The sequence below is a fragment of the Pseudochaenichthys georgianus genome, chromosome 16, assembly GCF_902827115.2.
Source record: "Pseudochaenichthys georgianus chromosome 16, fPseGeo1.2, whole genome shotgun sequence".
In the NCBI taxonomy this organism is placed as follows: Eukaryota; Metazoa; Chordata; class Actinopteri; order Perciformes; family Channichthyidae; genus Pseudochaenichthys; species Pseudochaenichthys georgianus.
The window spans coordinates 34,053,846-34,071,509 of NC_047518.2; the positions used below are offsets into that span (position 1 = coordinate 34,053,846).

A 17,664-nucleotide genomic window follows, 5' to 3' on the forward strand; every position below is an offset into this window, starting at 1 on the left:
TTATGTAACAAAAGTTCATGACCTCGAGTGTGCAGGACTTGCAAAATATTATTCTCGGCTATGACATAACCACCTTTTTGGGGCCTCAGTGTGTTTCTCCTTAAGTCAGAAGCCCGCCTCCCTGTGTACTGCTGTGAGGGAAGAAACTGTCTCTTCTCTTATCAGTGACACCCATAAACCATTACAGGCCTTACACTCAACTTAACAAACCACGTTGTTTACACTGTAAATATAGAAAATCATAACATATGAAACATTTTCATATGACTATTTAAATGCTGTCCACATGAGGCGTAATAATGGCCCCCGTGGGCTCATTACGACCGTGAGTAGGAGGTACGTCTGAGACAGATTGAATAGTGGGCCCTGCTGTTTATTATAGTAAAAAAAAAAACAGCCGGCTTAAGCAGCGAGCCATGCTGCCAAGTAACCAATAGGCTATTGGCAGCCGGCTTAACCGGGGAGCCTTGCTGCATATAATCTTCCATCGAACACACGCACCGCCACTCAGCGCGCGAACCTGCTCTGGATGTGCTGTGGTTGTCATGGTGACGAGCCACGGCAGAGCCCTCCAGACACTGCATTTCACACAGGCTCTCATTATGTCGCGTTTAGGAGAAGGCTCATAAACAGGACCTTGAGGTGCGTTCAAGCTCAACACCCCTGAGGGATGAACGGAGGTGTGTGCAGTGCTGTCCACACTGTAATAATGGCACTCATGGGCTCATTACGACCGTTCGTAGGAGGTAGGTCTGGGACAGAGGAGAAAAACCGAGCTGCCTAAAAACCAATATGTTTTAAAGACAGCCGGTTTAACCAACAGGTTAGGGGCAACCGGGTTACCCAGTGGGCCTTGCTGCTTATTATTATTATCCATCTGTCCATCGAATACGCGCATCGCCACTCTGAGTAATACTCTGAGAGCGCGTGACATGCTCTGGATGTGCTGTGGTTGTCATGGTGACGAGCCACGTCAGAGCCCTCGCCCGTGAAGCAGCCCAAGAGGGGCCCGGAACGAAAAAGCTCTCATCCTGTCTCTGTTTAGGAGAAGGCTCGTAAACTGGACATTGAGGCGCGCTCACGCTCAAACCTGCTGAGGAATGAGCGGAGGTGTGTGCAGTGCTATTCACACAGCGCGTAATAACAGCCCTGGGCTCATTACGACCGTGTGTAGTAGGAACATCTGTGACAGAGGAAAAAAACGTGCTGCCTGCTAACCGACAGGTTAGGAGCATCAGGTTTAAACGTCAAGCCCTGCTGTCTAATAACCGCCTGGTTAAATACAGCTGGCTTGTGCCGCAAGCCCTACTGCCTGCTAACTGACAGATTACAGCCGGCCCAAACGGCAGGCCCCGTTGTCTGTTAACCGACAGGTTAACCACAGCTGGCTTATGCACCTCCACACGCTGTATTGCACAGCGGCTCTCATCATGTCGCCGTTTAGGAGAAGGCTCGCAAACCGGACATTGATGTGCGTTCACGCTCAAACCTGCTTGAGAAATGAGCGGACTCCGGGGTGTGGCCTTCAGCACCATAGAGTTTTGAATCTCTTTTCACTACATTAATGCAAGTTCCATCAGTCATTTCTAAGGGATCCACATAACAATGTGAGGTCAAAGCCTTATACAGATTCTTATCTGTTACAAGAAATTCGCTCTAAAGGTGCCACGAATGGTTCAACTAAATATATATATATATATATATATCACAACCAATTATACAATTACGTTGTATCTGGTTTGTTCTTGTTCATGTTAAAACTACATCTTACAAGTGAAGATCATCTTAAGCACCAACTCACTAACAGGAAGGAAATTGTGTTCTGTGTCAATAAAGAACATTTTCTAACAGCCTATTACTGAAATGGCGTTGCGATTTGCACACTGCACTGCAAGGAAATATTGGAAGTCGTTAAAATACTTAACAAAAAAAACTGCGTAACTAATAAGTTACGCAGGTTTCAGGGATGTTGGAGTGTGTGTGTGTGCATGATTTGGTGCAAGTCGGGACCACTCACATATTTGTTGGAAATGAATAAAGATAGATATGTATTACATTTCAAATATGTATAGTGCTACAACAAATACTCCTGTAGGACATCAAGTTTATGAGTTTCTCTGAAAAAGGTAACATATATATATATATAAGATATTTGGTTATACGCATATATATTACAAGGATATACAAATATGGACACGACAAAGGACCAATGACTAGTAATTGTGAAAATATTGTTAAAACTGACACATATCTTGAGACGACAATAAGGACAACTAATAATAAGGACAACTGGAAGTTATGCAACTATTTACAACCTACTATATGTTTAATAACAACCTATGTGCAAAAGCCTAAACAGCACATTGCAATATAGCTAAATATGAATCAAAGGCTGCATGATGGGAAGAAAATTAAGATATTTTGTGTGCCATTGTTATTATTAAGTTGAACAAATTGCCAATTAGAACAAACTTTTTATGAATAAACATTTAATAGTGCATTCATGAGAGCGTATGCCTTCGTTTGTTTGCATATCAAATGTACATTTCCAACTGACTTAATTCATTAAAATGTAATTTATGAAAACAAATAGACAGGATATGGACATATGAAACAATCGAAGACTAAACAGAAATAGTGACTCAGCACACAGTCTAATCAAATATATGTATTGTTATATTGGATTGCATATCGGCAGGTGTTGCTCAGACCAGCAGGGGGAGCTCAGGCTCAAAGAGAAGCCTGGCAGTAACAGACTCCCAGCTGCAGGCTGATGTGTTAAACTACTGAAGGCGTGCAGCTGGTTCAGCAGCAAACCTGAGGCGCCACTCAAGCATCAAGTAACAGTTTCCCCCACTGCGTTCGTACACATCTGTTCAACATCTGGAGCCAGTGCACCTCCTCGTGTCATGCTTTATCTACAGAGTCATGGGTCCAGGTACAGAATATATATTTTTTTTAATTACTACTTTTAAGTTCTGTCATTACTTTCCCAGAAGCAGAAGAAAAGCTTTTGCCATATCCAGCTTAGTACATTACATTATTGGGGGCATTTTTGTTATGTCTAAAAATCTTATTCCAGTCACACAACTCGCGTGTTTCTTGATATGTTTATTAGAAGCAACCTATAGTTTAAGTTTGGCTTCTAGGCTCGGGCCTCATCATTGCACAGATTCACATAGAGAATTGAGTGATGAATAGATAACTATTCCCGAGCCAACAGGTGGAAGCTGGGGCAGGCGAGCAGGAGCAACATGATAGCAGTCGTAGCAGCAGCAGCATTAGCGAGGCAGAGGCAGGCAGATCTGGCAGCTTAAATAGAGCGGCATGTTTAGGAGAATGTGTTTGGTTGGTTGTAAGAGGGACGAGCCGCGTCACGTGTTAATGTATCATTGGCGAGTTGACTGCCTGAACTAGCTCGCAGGCTTCGCCCCATTTCAGTCAGATAACTCACTTGTTTCTTGATATGTTTATTAGAAGCAGCATACCATTTTAGTTTGGCGTCTAGGCTCGTGCCTCATTACTCCACAGATATACATAGAACATTGAGTGATGATTACATAACGATCCACCAACACTGCATGGAGATTGAATACCCATGCCCCAAAACTGTGTGAACTGAGAGCCTGACGCTGGTGATGTTAGTCTAATAAATTGAGGGCCAGGCGAAGCTGCCATGTGGCCATTCCCCTTAAACACCGTGGCTTTGAGGGGAATGTACTACCTAGTGAAACTGGCTGCTATGTGAAGGCCAGGGAACAGCCCCAAAAGCCATTCCCCTTAAACCCCGCAGCTTTGAGGGGGATATACTACAGTAGTGACTGCTATGTGTAGGTCTAGGAGAGACCAGTGCCAACCCAAGCACAGCGGTTTTGAATTCCGCTGTTGTATAACTGCCAACAAAAGTTCTTGTTTTTGTATTTTGAAGAAAAATATCTATACAAAAGTGTGACAAGCTATGTCCAGCTGCTTCTTTCAAATATTAAATATAGTAAAAGTCATGATTTCAAAGGAGGACATTCCAGGGTAACTACCTGCTATACAGTATGTATTCATTTTATAGTGATTTTGTTTTGCTATGGATCTTATGGTCACAAAAAAAGGGGTACAGTTACAAAAGTCCAGAACTAAACTTGAAGGAACAAGTGTGACTACATTTTAAATAGATTGCATGCAGAGCAGTTTCTACCACCGCTTCTGCAGTTTTATCTCAGCGGGGATCTGCTTGTATGGTGAAGTCCTGTAGCAGTTTGAAGCGAACATTGCTGTGTTTCACTAGTATTTCCCTTAAATGTCAGCCATAAACATTCACCTCAAGGTCTATGAGACTAAGGTGTCTTCTCTTGTTCCAATTGAGTGTCAAAAACGTTCTCTTCTTCCTCTGCATCTCCTCCAATGCTTCCTCTGGACTGCAGACGGATCTCAGCATACTCCGTCTTTGAGTCCAGGCCTCTAATCTCCCCTTCTCCAGGCTTACCCTTTGAATGGGCCTGCAGTTTAGCAAAGTCCACATTGACGTAATGGAGAGGTTCCTCCTCAACTACTTCTCTCTCTTCCAGAAAAGCTTTATTAGCATAAATCACATCCACTTTTGAAGAGTTGAACTACAGAAAACAAAAGAGTTGCTTTAGTGATTTAGAAAAGGAGGTAGTAGTGCACAATAAGGCCCATTGTTAAACAGAACACTTTGGGGAAATAAGCTTGTTTGAGAGTAAACCAACTGTTCATCGTTTCCTTTTTTTAAATGTCATTCAATGATGTTTCTGACATTCTATAGCCCACTTTTTTTTAAATGAAATGCCATTATGTGTGTCATACCAAATTATGAGATGTCTTTATAGCATAATATACTATGTTTTATTTTTACATATATATGGAAATACTATACGGTGAATTTATTTTAGAATAAAATACTATGACATTTTACACATTTTTCATGGCATACTATATTATCAATTAGACATTTTTCATGACACTTACTATACTATAATACTTTTATAAGGGCCGGAAGGTACCCATGCGCAGCTTACTTCCGGGTTTTAGGACGCATCCCAGCACCACTCTATTCTGAAATACTTTTATAACATACTATACTGCAACTTTTTACATTCTTATGGCATAACTGACGGACTTCTAAGGGCTTTTTTCCACAAATTAAAGTTGGACTTATGACCTTTGGTGTTCTTTTTTTGTAATATTATGGTTAGTATGTTTATTAATTAGGTATAATTTTTTCATCTCATGTTAGCTTTTTATATACTTTCACTTTTATCTATTGTGTTTTACTACCTTCTTATTTTTTATTATCTTTGCATTATATTTCAGTTTTTATTCATATGAACCATGTTCTAAAGCACTTTGTTCTGCATGCTTTACTGATTACTGACTCTGATTATTTTTGAAATGTTGTCATGGCATACAAAAGAAATACTTTTGAAGGCATTATATAGATGACAATGACTTTGTAGAACATACTACATCATGAGTTTTAAAAATATAAGTTTTTAAATATACCATACAATGCCTTTTTGACATAGTATATAATGACTTTTTGAGACTACTTTCACCGCTGTTTTAAAAGCAAAAAGTACATTTTGTTGGGTAAGTGAAGCTTCCTGTTTTAATGCATCTGCCGATATGTGCAAAACATGAACTCACCGCATCAGTCACTACAGGGTTGCATGTCTCCGCCTTTCCCTTGTTCGAGGAAGAGATGACTTTTCCTTTCCTAAAAGTAACACACACAACAATATCGAGTCATTTATTATAATTTTATATTAAAGTCTTTCATTTCATGGTGATATTTAGCAATGTTCTGAGGTGGCCATGGCTGCACTGATTAAATGTTCTGCCAGCCTGGTCACCAGTGAAGTTACACCTCTGATGACACCCTCAAAATGTGTTTTTTTAAACAAGCTTTGAAAAAAAGGTTGTCTCTCACCGGTAGTAGATTATCAGCAGCGGTACACACACCAGCAGCATCCCCAGAGCTGCCACTACAAAACCGATCCCAAAAGACAACGAGTGGAAGCCTGAAAAGTCCCCACAAAACACATTGATCATTAAAACCAGAGAGGCAGACTATGCAGAAAAACCAAAGGAATACAAATTCACCATCTCGCAATTCCTCTACCTTGCTCAGTTTTTCTAAGCGACATGTTAAATGCAAAACTGTCAAAGCCCAGTGAGTTGATGCTGAGGCAGACTAGAGAGAGCGTGTCTTCGTCCAGATCGTACAGGGTGATGATGCTCTTCATGCCCACGTTCCCCAGGGACTCTTCCCTGATTGGGATGGCAGCAGAGTGATTGACAGGCTCTCCGGCCAACTTCCAAACCAGGGAGGGAGGCGGGTTCCCCTGGCTGTAGCAGGAACATCGGATCATGGATGAAATCTTGATGCAACGGGAAGAAGACAGGATCTCTGGAGGAACTGAGACAAAGAAGTAATTTGATTTTGTTTAATGGAAACAAAGGATTACCTAAAATTAAAAAAGTGTATCAATCTCACATGTGACGTCAAAGCTGACACGCTCTGAGGTGCCAGGTCCGTGGACATTCAGAGCTTCACAGTAATACTGATCTTCTGAGAGTTTGGTCACATTGAAGGTGAGGTCTCTCTCAGAGCCCATCACCTTCTCCTCTCTTCCAGCCGCTCTGAACCAGGTGAAGTTCACTGCTGCTGGATTGGCAATGCTTGTGCAGGTCAGAGTTACAGAGCTGCCGTCCTGCACCGGACCAGAGGGGTCAACAGACACCGAGGTGTTCTTAGGGAGATCTGAAAAACATAGTGTTTAGCTGATGTTAATAGTTCATGCTATGTCAGTCACTTCAAAATAAAAAAGAATGTCTTGGTTTTAAGTTAAGGATTTAGGCCTGTTGGAGTTGCTTACCACCAATGGTACAAGAAGAACAGTTTGGGAATCACAGTCTATGTAAAACATATTTACATTTTGAGTTGCCTTTTTTTGGAAAACTGAGACAAAAACAACTTCATTCTCTGTGTTTGGAAATAACATCTTAATAATAAAACAAAACAAAAGAAACCAAACACAACATCCTCACATGATTTAAAGCTCACCTATTATGCAATATTATGGGGCCTATTTCAACCCTGTTGCAAAAGTGCTGATTCTGGGTCTGGCCCTTTAAATGTAACCGAGATGCTGCTGGCCACGCCCCTTCGGAGCGTCTGCATGCAAGCGGTGAGCTCTGTGAAGAGAAGACTTAATAGAAACTCTACTGAAAGCTGCCTTGATTGAACGCCATTTTATGTTCCAAACTACATTAGGCAATATTTCTGAAACAGTATGGAGCTCAAACGCTTTCTCTCTTGCGGGTTTACCTCAGGACAGTACCTTTTATATCCAGCTTCTTTACACATACTCTCCAGTACGGTGTTAGCTCTGAGTGTGCTTGCTAATGGAAACACAGACCATATTTCAGTGTTTACCGCTAGAACAGTGCCATTATATGCATTATATGTAACACAGTGGTGACTCGTCCTCAGGGGCAGGGCATTAGGCACAGCCCCACATACTGTCAGCAGAAATGAGTTAAAATAATAATAAATAAAATATATGTTAAAAAATATATTTAAAGATCATGTTTAGTCGTCTGATTCGTCTCTACATTGCTGTTTTATGTTTTAGTCTGCGTTCTTCTGATTAGTGTCTGTCGTGGCTTCCTTCCTTGTTTTTCCACCAAGCCACTAGACGCCTTAAACAGACAGTCCCAACTCGTTTCTTTCCTTTAAATTACTCACAGTTTGAAGTGTTGCTTGGCCTCCGGTGGTTTAGAAGATGTTGCGATGTGTTTGCTCATAATAAAATAACAAACTTTTGCACATGCAACAAAGAAAAATAGGCCTTTACAATATTCAAAAGAAATAGGCAAAACTCAAATAAAACAAACAACTTATTCTTTCTTTCGTGATAATGCTTATAACTTCACAACTTAATGGGTACTTGTACGGTTTGTATGTACGTGTACGGTACGAGTACGGTTAAAAACTGTTCCTCGACGGTGTCTCTCAACAGGTTGCCCATCACTGTGGCTTTAGAACAGGCGCAGTGGGAATTGTAGTCCTTTATAGTGCATTGACTACAGACGTCACAATTAGGTGGCCTTTCTTATCAAATCAAAATATTGTCTCTAACAGTGTCCACAGTGTGCCTTTTGCCGTGTTGAGCAATGTGGGGCAAGCTCTGGGCTGCCCCTCTCTCTCACTGTAGAAATGAACGCGTATTGTGAAAACTACACTGCGCATTCTCAGAGTCTTTTTGTATTCATTGTGTGCGGCAAAAAAATAATCACCAGTGGGGCAAAGTGCTGGCAACCTCACCAAAACGTCATCTCATAATTCAGAGCTGATTGGCTGTAAGTACGTGTGCTGCAAAAAGTGTAGTTGTGAAGAGGAGACGAGCGATTCAAATCAGTAAAAACGGAAAGAAAATGAATTTAGTTGACCATCTACTTCAGTGTTGGTAAGTTCATTTTATGTCAAATATTTAGTTGATCTTCTGTGTTTTGCCTATAGGCTTTCACTCTGCTGGATCGATTGGTATTGTGACCTCGTGATGAGTGTCTGTGCTTTCCTTATATTTACTGTCACTCTTGGCCTCAGAGACCATGTTTGGGTGCCCACAGCTGGATATGCAGTAGAGCCGTATCCAGTCTGTTGAACTTGACAGTGTAAATCAATGTCTTTACTGTGAAAATCAACTTACACTGAATGTCCAGCCGAATCAGTGTTGAATTTTGGTCCCCATGCTCATTTTTTGCTGCACAGTAGTAGTCACCACTGCTGCTTGGTTCGACATTGTTTAAAACCAAACTTGATCCAGCCTCCTTTTCCTCTTCATCATCTTTGTACCAGGTGTAGTTGGTCACAGGTGGGTTGGCCCGGCTTTTGCAAAGCAGGGAAACCGAGCTGCCCTCCAAAAGTGGACCTTTATGCTGAGTGATTATTGTAGTTTCCTTGGGAGGAACTAAGTAAAACAAAAATAAATATCTTTTAAAATGTTGCCAGTCAATATTTATCCTCTGTGTGACTGTTTTTCAATCAGACTTACATTGTACGTCTATCTGAGTTATGGATGAGTTCTGGGTCCCGTATCTGTTACTGATTTTACAGTAAAATTGTTTGTCAACTTCTGACACAGTGGTTGAAAACCTTTTCCCCGAACCCACATCGGTCACCTGACCTCCATTCACTTTGTACCAAGTGTACACAGCTGGATTGGCATTGCCGTCGCAGGTCAGATTCACAAGCTGCCCTCTTGCACTGTAGCAGAGTAGCTGACTGATGTGTTCTTTGGAGGATCTGGAAGAGATGACTGAAAATCTAGTAAGCTGTTTTTGTTACCGTTAGACAGAGCCAGGCTAGTTTTCCCACTTGTTGCCAGTCTTTGTGCTGTGCTACGCTAACCAGCTTCTGGCTGTAGTTACATTTTTCACAGACAAATGTGGAAGTGAAAGTAATGTTCTCATATAGCACTTGTCAAAAAAGATATACTGCATGCCAATGTACAAAACACCCTATTGTGTGCACTACCAAGGTTGTTCATATTAAAGCATTATGATGGCTTCATGAATCAATACAAGTCTTACCAACTTTTGGGAGAATGTGGAAAACCTCTTTAGAGGTCTCCTATTATACTATGTTAAGCATATATATTATTTGTCTCATAAAAAACATGTCTATGAAGTGTTTTGCTCAAAATACCAAACAGATCACCCATTCTAGCCATACCCCTCTATGTCAGCCCTGTTAGAGAAGTGCTGATTCTGAGTCCTTGAATAAAACTTTCAGAATCAAAAGGAACTCACCTTGTGGTAAACCAGCAAGAGAGAAAGCCTTATCCTTGTCTATAATGTTTCAGAAATAATCCTTGATGTGGTTTTGGCGTTTCATCAACGCAGCATTTATTTTAGAAAGTATCTGCCGGGTCCCGCATGAGCAGGCATAAGCTATGCCCCCTCTTTTTCTTTAGTAACAGGAAGTGAAATAGAGGGATATGAGGCATGGCTAGCATGGGTGATCTGTTTGGTATTTTAGACATGTTTGTTATATCTGAGACCTATGCTATTGCCTAAATATTGCATGGTGACCTATAAAGACATATGAAAGTGCTTTTTGCATGATATGTGACCTTTAAATAATAAAAATAAACTCAAGTCAGCACATAAATGACTTTGGTTTAGTGTCCCATTTTTTCCCACTAGATAATCAAGTCTGCCGTTTTAGTAAACACACCTTGATCCAAATACTCTGCAGAGTCCCAAGAGGAACATTTCATAACATCACATTATATCAAATGAAGGGAATGATTAAATGTGAACTAAATCAACATCCTACTCAGCAACAAGAAAAGGCCTGAAACATACTCACACAGAACATGGAGGGTCATAAACTTTTCAAACCGAGGGTCGGTGTTGCCAGCTTGTGGTTTGTAGAGAGCGGTGCACGAAAAATTCTGTCCATTGTGGAGGTAAGAAGAGGTGAAGTTCATAACTGAGACCATGGATTCAGATTCCTGTTTCTCCTCAATGTCACCTATCCTGGGGGTCCAAGTCAGATCTGGGGGAAGGATGGGACACGGAGCTACAGCCGTGCAGTTCAGCGTCACCAGAGCCCCCTCTTCTACCTCCAGTGTAGGTGGAGTTATGGTAGGTTGGTCCAGTGAAACTGAGGAGTAAAAAAAAAAAGTACATGACAAGAGGGAAACCAAAAGATGTGTAAAGTGAAACAATTAAAAGACACAATACAAACTTTGAGTGGTGATACGGACTCCTGTTGGATAGGTGCCTTTCAGCTTGTTTTCACACTGAATCCTGAAGTAGTAGTTGTCAGAATGGGACAGTGGCATGTTGTAGAAGATGGTGGTGCACTCCTTGTTCAGCAGGTTCCCTGTGAGGTTTCCGCTTGCCTGAACTCCAGTGAGGCTGGAATCAAACACAACTGTTCCGCCTGTGCCTCCTCTGATCCAAATTGCTTTGCAGGAATCATCCAGATCTCCATCAAACTTTGAGTTGAAGTCGAAAGTGCAGGGGACCTTCACACAGGATCCAGTTAGTCCATCTATACTCAGAGGCATGGTGATTTCAAACGTCACGCATAAGCTACCTGAGGTGAAATAAAAGCAATAAATAAAAAATCTGCCAAGTTTAAAGAAAAATTAAGTATTCAAACAAATACCAGACTCTGGGACAGTTTTATCCCACAGGCCATAAGACTGCTAAACACCTGAGCTCTGTTGAGTGCCTCGATAAACATTCATCTGTTTGTCATCTTGAAATCTACTTATTTATCTAAATAGTTATCACCGCAATAAACCGTATTTGTCTTCGTCTTAATGTACAATATTTAATTTCATATTCTGTTCTTGTATCATATTCTATTTACATAGACTTTTTGCACTATTTTTTAAATTGTATTTTATTATATATGTTTTATCGTTGGAGGAGCTCGGGTCATAAGATTTTCATTGTCATTTCTACACTGTAGCTCATCTTGAAAAAAAGAAAGAAAATTAAGCAGAAATGTAAACTGTCATAATTAAAAGAAAACAAACCCGTCCAAATTAACAGCACACACTCACAAAACCTTAACTTTAAACAAAAAAGCATATTTTGCACTTTTTGTGAGTAATCGAAAGACATCGAAAGGCATTACATTGTTGGAAACCCTACCTTGAAGGAGAAGGAGGAAAACCTTTAAAGCACCCGTCATGCTTTTCTGTCAGCTTGATATTCCTACAGAGGCACCAGACACACACAACATACATGAAATATATTCATTTGTATTTACTAGTTATCTACTACCATATGAATAGCCCCAGTAAAGAAGAATAGATATTGTATAGGGGGGATTATATTGACTTCACTTCATACTTCACAAAGTAAATATGATCAAATGTGACGTTTGATATTTGTTGCTGAAAGAATAACCCAGTTTGAGTAATTCCAAGCTTCACGCAGTAGAGAAGCAGTGCCTGCTTATTTAAAAAACATAATGAATACTACTGAAAAGTATTAGTTATTAAATACAATTCATACTTTTAAACTATTGCTTTAACTTGTACAATGTACTCTTACTGTTACTGGTGTCATCACTAAAAAGAGGAAATAATGTCGTCCTTTCAAAGATAATACAAGGGAGCCAGCAAGAAGACGTTAACTAATGATAACTATTTTAAATGGTTTGCATTTGTTTTGATGGAAATTTTGTAAAGGTATGCACAGTATTCTTACAAATAAAAATCAATATATGTTATATATATATATATATATATATATAACAAAATTACCAAATTAACTAACAAAATAAGCCTGACATTGTATTACTTGCAATCATTTAAGTTTTTTAAAACAATTATCTTAGCTTACAGCCAACAATGATGGTCAGCATACGATATGTTCTGTTTCTAGACAAGAAATAAATACATTATGTTTAAATAATACAAGTTCATTTAGTATATACAGTACCGATCTATGTTTCAGAAATTGATAAAGAAACAAATAAAGGTTTCACCAGCATGGAAGGGTCAGTGGTAATAGTCCAACAACTGAGTCATCTCTCAGTGGATGTCTGCTCATCATCTCAAGCTCAACCTTGACAAAACTGAACTGCTTTTCCTTCCGGGAAAAGATTGTCCCACTCTTGACCTAACAATCAACATTGGCACCTCTCTTGTTTCCCCGACCCAGACTGCAAGTAATCTGGGCGTGACCCTAATGTCAGACTGGTGTTGTGTGTTGATGGCTTTTGAAAGATGTGTCCGGGGTGTGGCCTTCAGCACCATAGAGTTTTGAATATCTTTTTACTACATTAATACAAGTCCCATCAGTCATTTATAAGGGATCCACATAACAATGTTTCAAACCAGAATTGTATAATGAAATATAAATGTGTTTTCAAAAGTGAGCTGTTGATTTACATATTCAACAAACAGAAAATGATCAAATATGACATTTGTTTCCACACTCAAGTACTCAACTGTTTCATCAGATCATGTTGTCATTTTGAAACAAAGAGGAAGTGAAGAGAAACAAAATGAAAGGCAATGCAGAAAGAGGGAAGAAACAACAATTCAATACTTTCCATGCATAAACAATATAAGTCATAAAGTGTCATAAACTAAACAGTCAATTTGAAGTAAATATAAGTGAAAACAAAGTGAAGTATAAAGACTTTACCAAACTAGTTGCCAGTGGGCATTGTGTGTGATGTTTTTGAACAAGAAGAAACTATTTCTGAACTTTACTGAGCAGCCAAATTTAGGAGCTACGCAGATATGAACACGATGAAGGAATAAATACTTGGTGTTTGACAAGTATTTATGCTGGAATTTTTCTAGAATCACACCAAGAACGTAATGTTACAAACTGTACGCTGCTTTTCAAACAGCACTGATGTCAGTTGGCTGTAAGAAAGACAGAAGTGGTTAAGCGTCTGAAACATGAGGTCAAAGCCTTATAGACTCTTCTTATCTGTTACAGTAAGCATCTCAAAAGAGCAGGACATTCGCTCTAAAGGTGCCACGACTGGTGCAAATAAATATATATATCACAACCAAATAAACAATTACATTGTATATGGTTTGTTCTTGTTCATGTTAAAACTGCATCTTAGTGAAGATCCTCTTAAGCACCAACTCTCTAACAGGAAGGAAATTGTGTTCTGCGTCAATAAAGACATTTATCTAGCAGCTTATTACTGTGTTGCTATTTGCACACTGCACTGCAAGGAAAAGGTGGTCGTCGTTAAAATACTTTACAAAAAAAACAGGTAATAAGTTACGCAGTTGTCAGGGATGTAGGAGTGTGTTTGTGCACGATTTGATGCAAGCCCACTCACATATTTCTTGTAAATAAATAAATATAGAAAATAACAGTGTTTTGTGAAATGTTATGTAAAGTGCTACACCAAATACTCCTGTAGGAGTATAATAACAACAAGGATATACAAATGTAAGGCACACGACACAGGACCAATGACTAGTAATTGTGAAAATATTGATAAAACAGACGCATATCTTGAGACGACAATAACCATAACTAAAAATAGGGACGACTGGACATTATGCAACTATTCACAACCTACGGTGTGTGCAAGAGGCTAAACAGCACATTGCAAAATAGCTAAATATTAATCAAAGACTCCATGATCAGAATATATTTGTGTGCCATTGTTATTTTTAAGTTGGCAATACAGATTTTGATTGAAAAAAAGACCAACATTTGTATGAATAAACATTTAATAGTGCATTCATAACAGTGCATGCCTTCATTTGTTTGCATATCAAACCCATATACACTTCCAAATAACTTAATTCATAAAAATGTAATTTCTGAAAAATATACAGGATATGGACATATTTGAGGAAACACCTGACCATATAAAACAATCCAAGACAAGACAGAAACAGTGACGCAGCACACAGTCTAATACAATGGTTGCATTGTTATATTAGATCGAGTTATATCGACAGGTGTTGCTAGTATTGTGTTCACACCCTGTTGTAGTTTTAGTGTACACCTGCGCTGTAATGCTGCGCTCACACCAGCAGGGGGAGCTCAGGCTCAAAGAGAAACCTGGCAGTAACAGACTCCCAGCTGCAGGCTGATGTGTTAAACTGCTGAAGGCTTGCAGCTGGTTCAGCGTTGAACCTCAGCCGCCACTCAAGCATCAAGTAACAGTTTCCCCCACTGCGTTCATGCACATCTGTTCAACATCTGGAGCCAGTGCACCTCCTCGTGTCATACTTTATCCACAGAGTTATGAGTCCAGGTACAGAATCAGCTGCTGAGGTGGATCTCAACAAACAAGAGACACACTCAGTGCATTGTTCGCTCAATAATCACTCGAGAGTTTCATAGTCAAGTATGAAGGAGGTCAATAACGGCTGTGCTCGTCTGTTGCTGTGACGATGACATCCATCCAAATCCGCATGGATACCGGATTGGAGGCCACCAGAAAGAAAAGACGGTCATACGTCTTCACGCAGAATGTCAGGCTGGGCCGTGGAGACTGAAGAGACAGAAACAGACCGAAATACTGTCATAAATCAGGGTGAAGAACAAGTATTTTGACTTTTTCGTACCTTAACATAGAGATTTAGCATTTTTCCATGTGAAACCCCAAGTTACTAAAAATAAATAACTTTTAAATAACTGTTCTAAGTCCGTCATAACTTTTCCCAGAAGTAGAACAACTGGGTGCTTCAGTTTGCATGGATTCTTTGTCTATTAAATTAGATGCAACTACAAACTTTTTTTAAGAACTTACTATAGCAGATATTCAACTATAGCGATTTTATTTTATTTGAGAAGACGAGGAAAGAAGATTATGATAAATAGATGTGTAATACTGTCAACCAACACTTCAACGTGTCTTTTTATAATTCTATGTCCTACTAGTATACATAGGTTTTCAGATATATTGCTTGAAACCTTTATTTGAGTCGGGGAAATTACAGATGTCGTATTCATATGTTTTTTTGCAAGTCATGACTGAGCCACATATTCTTTACAGAATCAAAGACCAGAGATTTTTCACAAGCCCTAAGCCACAAACTTTAACAGATCTTTCCGAGTCCGCTGGTGCGACGGTGTATAACTACTCACAGAATTGGCTGTTCGTAGATGGTCAAGGTAAACTTCTTCTATGGCCTGGAAGTAGATTACTCCCTTTAGCTTCCTCTCATCACAGTCTGCAGAAAACAGAAGAAACGTGGGGTGACAACAAACTCATTTTGTTTTAAAAATGCTTTCAAATTTTAGCGAAAACACAATACAAAGTACAGCATAATAAGTGTTGGATCAAGACGGAAAAGTGATGTTATATGAAATATTATTTGACAGCATGTTTGACATCTAGTACATGTATTCAAACAAGCAGTCATTATGTGCACACTCTCCACTGCCCCAGCCGGTCTAACCTGTATAGTAGGCTAGTCGTCTGTGGTCCATGTCAAACAGGAACCATCTCTTCTTCCAGGTCTTCACCCTCCCCCCTCGTTTGGTCAGGAAGCCAGCGCAGCGTCGCGGTGTCAGGCGCAGGTCCGTGCTGCCACTTACTCCATGACCCAGAGACTCCACATGGGCCCGGAGGTCAAAGTTCGGAGAGAGGAAGAGGGGCAGGCTGAGCGGCTCGAGGGCCTTCTGCCATCAGAAATAAAAACGTTTTCTCACATGTGCATTTGCCCTTAAAGAAAAAATGGGCTGCACTTTTCTTGTACATGTATTTAAATGTGTGTCTGCTTTTATTTACCTGGTCCCACACCCTGTACTCATGATGGTGATATAAGCAATATACTGTTCTGACATTTAATATTTCTGATGCTGTTTTAAAAAAAAATTCTAACTCTTGCTAAGGGTTGAAAGTTCAAACTCATAGTTTTACTACTATAGGATTTCAGTTTTATTTACTCAAAATCAATAATTCAATGCATAGACCAGTGTGAGAAAAAGTTTTTAGAGAGTACTTGTCCATGGACAAGTGAGTTTGGAAATGTACTTGTCCGAATACATTTTTCACTTGTCCAGAATGGCCAAAAATTGGGGCCACTGGAATCTTCTTCTTCGTCATCGTATTTTACATTTTCCCACGGTTTATACGACACCGCTCAACGTAAGTGAGCGGTAAGATTTTACTGCATCACACATAGGCTTGGGTATCGTTTGGATTTTAACGATTCCGGTTCCGGTTATTTTTGGTTCTCGATTCCGGTTCTTTGAGAGGGTCAAAATAAGTCCCATGACAAACTGGGAGAAAAATATATTTATGAAAACATTAAGTCAAATCTGTATTCCTATTTACAAATCACTTCATACTGTTGAATTTCTTACGGTTATTGAATACAATTATATAAAAATAATCTCTGCATTGTTTAGTTAGTTCTAAGTGGTGCAGTTTGAGAATGTACAGAGAGAGCGAGAGAGAGAGCGAGAGCGAGAGAGAGAGAGAGAGAGAGATGCAGTCCGCTGGGCTCGGCCTCGCCTCCTGTCCTCACAACTCTTATTAATCCCGGTACCGGTTATTTGTTCCTACTCGGAACAGAGTTTTGCTTCCCAACCCGGCCACTGTGCTACACTTCCCACCCCGCCCCGCCCCCGTCTAACTGTACAGAAAGCGGCGAGATGCATTTAGGAATCGACAAGCAGAACCGAAACTAACACTTCTAAACGAACAATGGCAGATACGTATAATTTGCGAATGAGTTCTGCCTTTTGTAAACTGAATGTATCAATAATTTGTCAATACATGAGGGCGAAAAACGCCACTTGTCCGCCGGACAAGTCAATTGAAAGATCTACTTGTCCGATATTGTAAATAACACGTCCCGGACGGTGGGACGTGTACTTTTTCGCACACTGAAGACTAAACTAAGACTATCTTTGGATCTGCTGCATAGATTTGATAATTGTATTTCTCACAGATCATTGCTCAGAATAAAAATGTTAATAATATGTTTCACACGACCTGATCCTTGTCATTTCATACATACCTCTGAAATGGCCTCTGGCTGCTCCTTCATTTCTGTCTCGAGCCGTTTTTGGTTCTCTGGCTCTGTAGGTTCTGTGGGCTCCGTTTTCAGAGACTTTAGCTCGTTCTGTTCTTTCTCCTCCAAAAACAACTGCCGTCGTTCTTCCTGAGTGCAC

At 39.9% G+C, this 17,664-nt stretch overlaps 1 protein-coding gene and 1 pseudogene across 8 annotated transcripts in view; both read right to left on the reverse strand.

Moving 5' to 3' along the window:
* Positions 1 to 2,723: 2,723 nt before the first annotated feature.
* Positions 2,724 to 11,754, reverse strand: LOC117460545 (myelin-associated glycoprotein-like; annotated as a pseudogene).
* A 2,502-nt stretch (positions 11,755 to 14,256) lies between these two features.
* Positions 14,257 to 17,664, reverse strand: part of phldb3 (pleckstrin homology-like domain, family B, member 3) — a 28,173-nt gene continuing 24,765 nt past the window's right edge. For 7 of the 8 annotated variants that reach the window (XM_034103239.1, XM_034103234.1, XM_034103238.1 and 4 more), the window contains 4 exons: positions 17,511 to 17,654; positions 15,942 to 16,164; positions 15,628 to 15,713; positions 14,257 to 15,031 (listed from right to left, as the gene is read on the reverse strand). In XM_034103239.1, coding sequence (XP_033959130.1) covers positions 14,897 to 15,031; positions 15,628 to 15,713; positions 15,942 to 16,164; positions 17,511 to 17,654 — 588 coding nt within the window. In that variant the 3' untranslated portion in view covers positions 14,257 to 14,896. The remainder of the gene's footprint in view (positions 15,032 to 15,627; positions 15,714 to 15,941; positions 16,165 to 17,510; positions 17,655 to 17,664) is intronic. The other variant, XM_034103236.1, reaches the window with a different exon arrangement.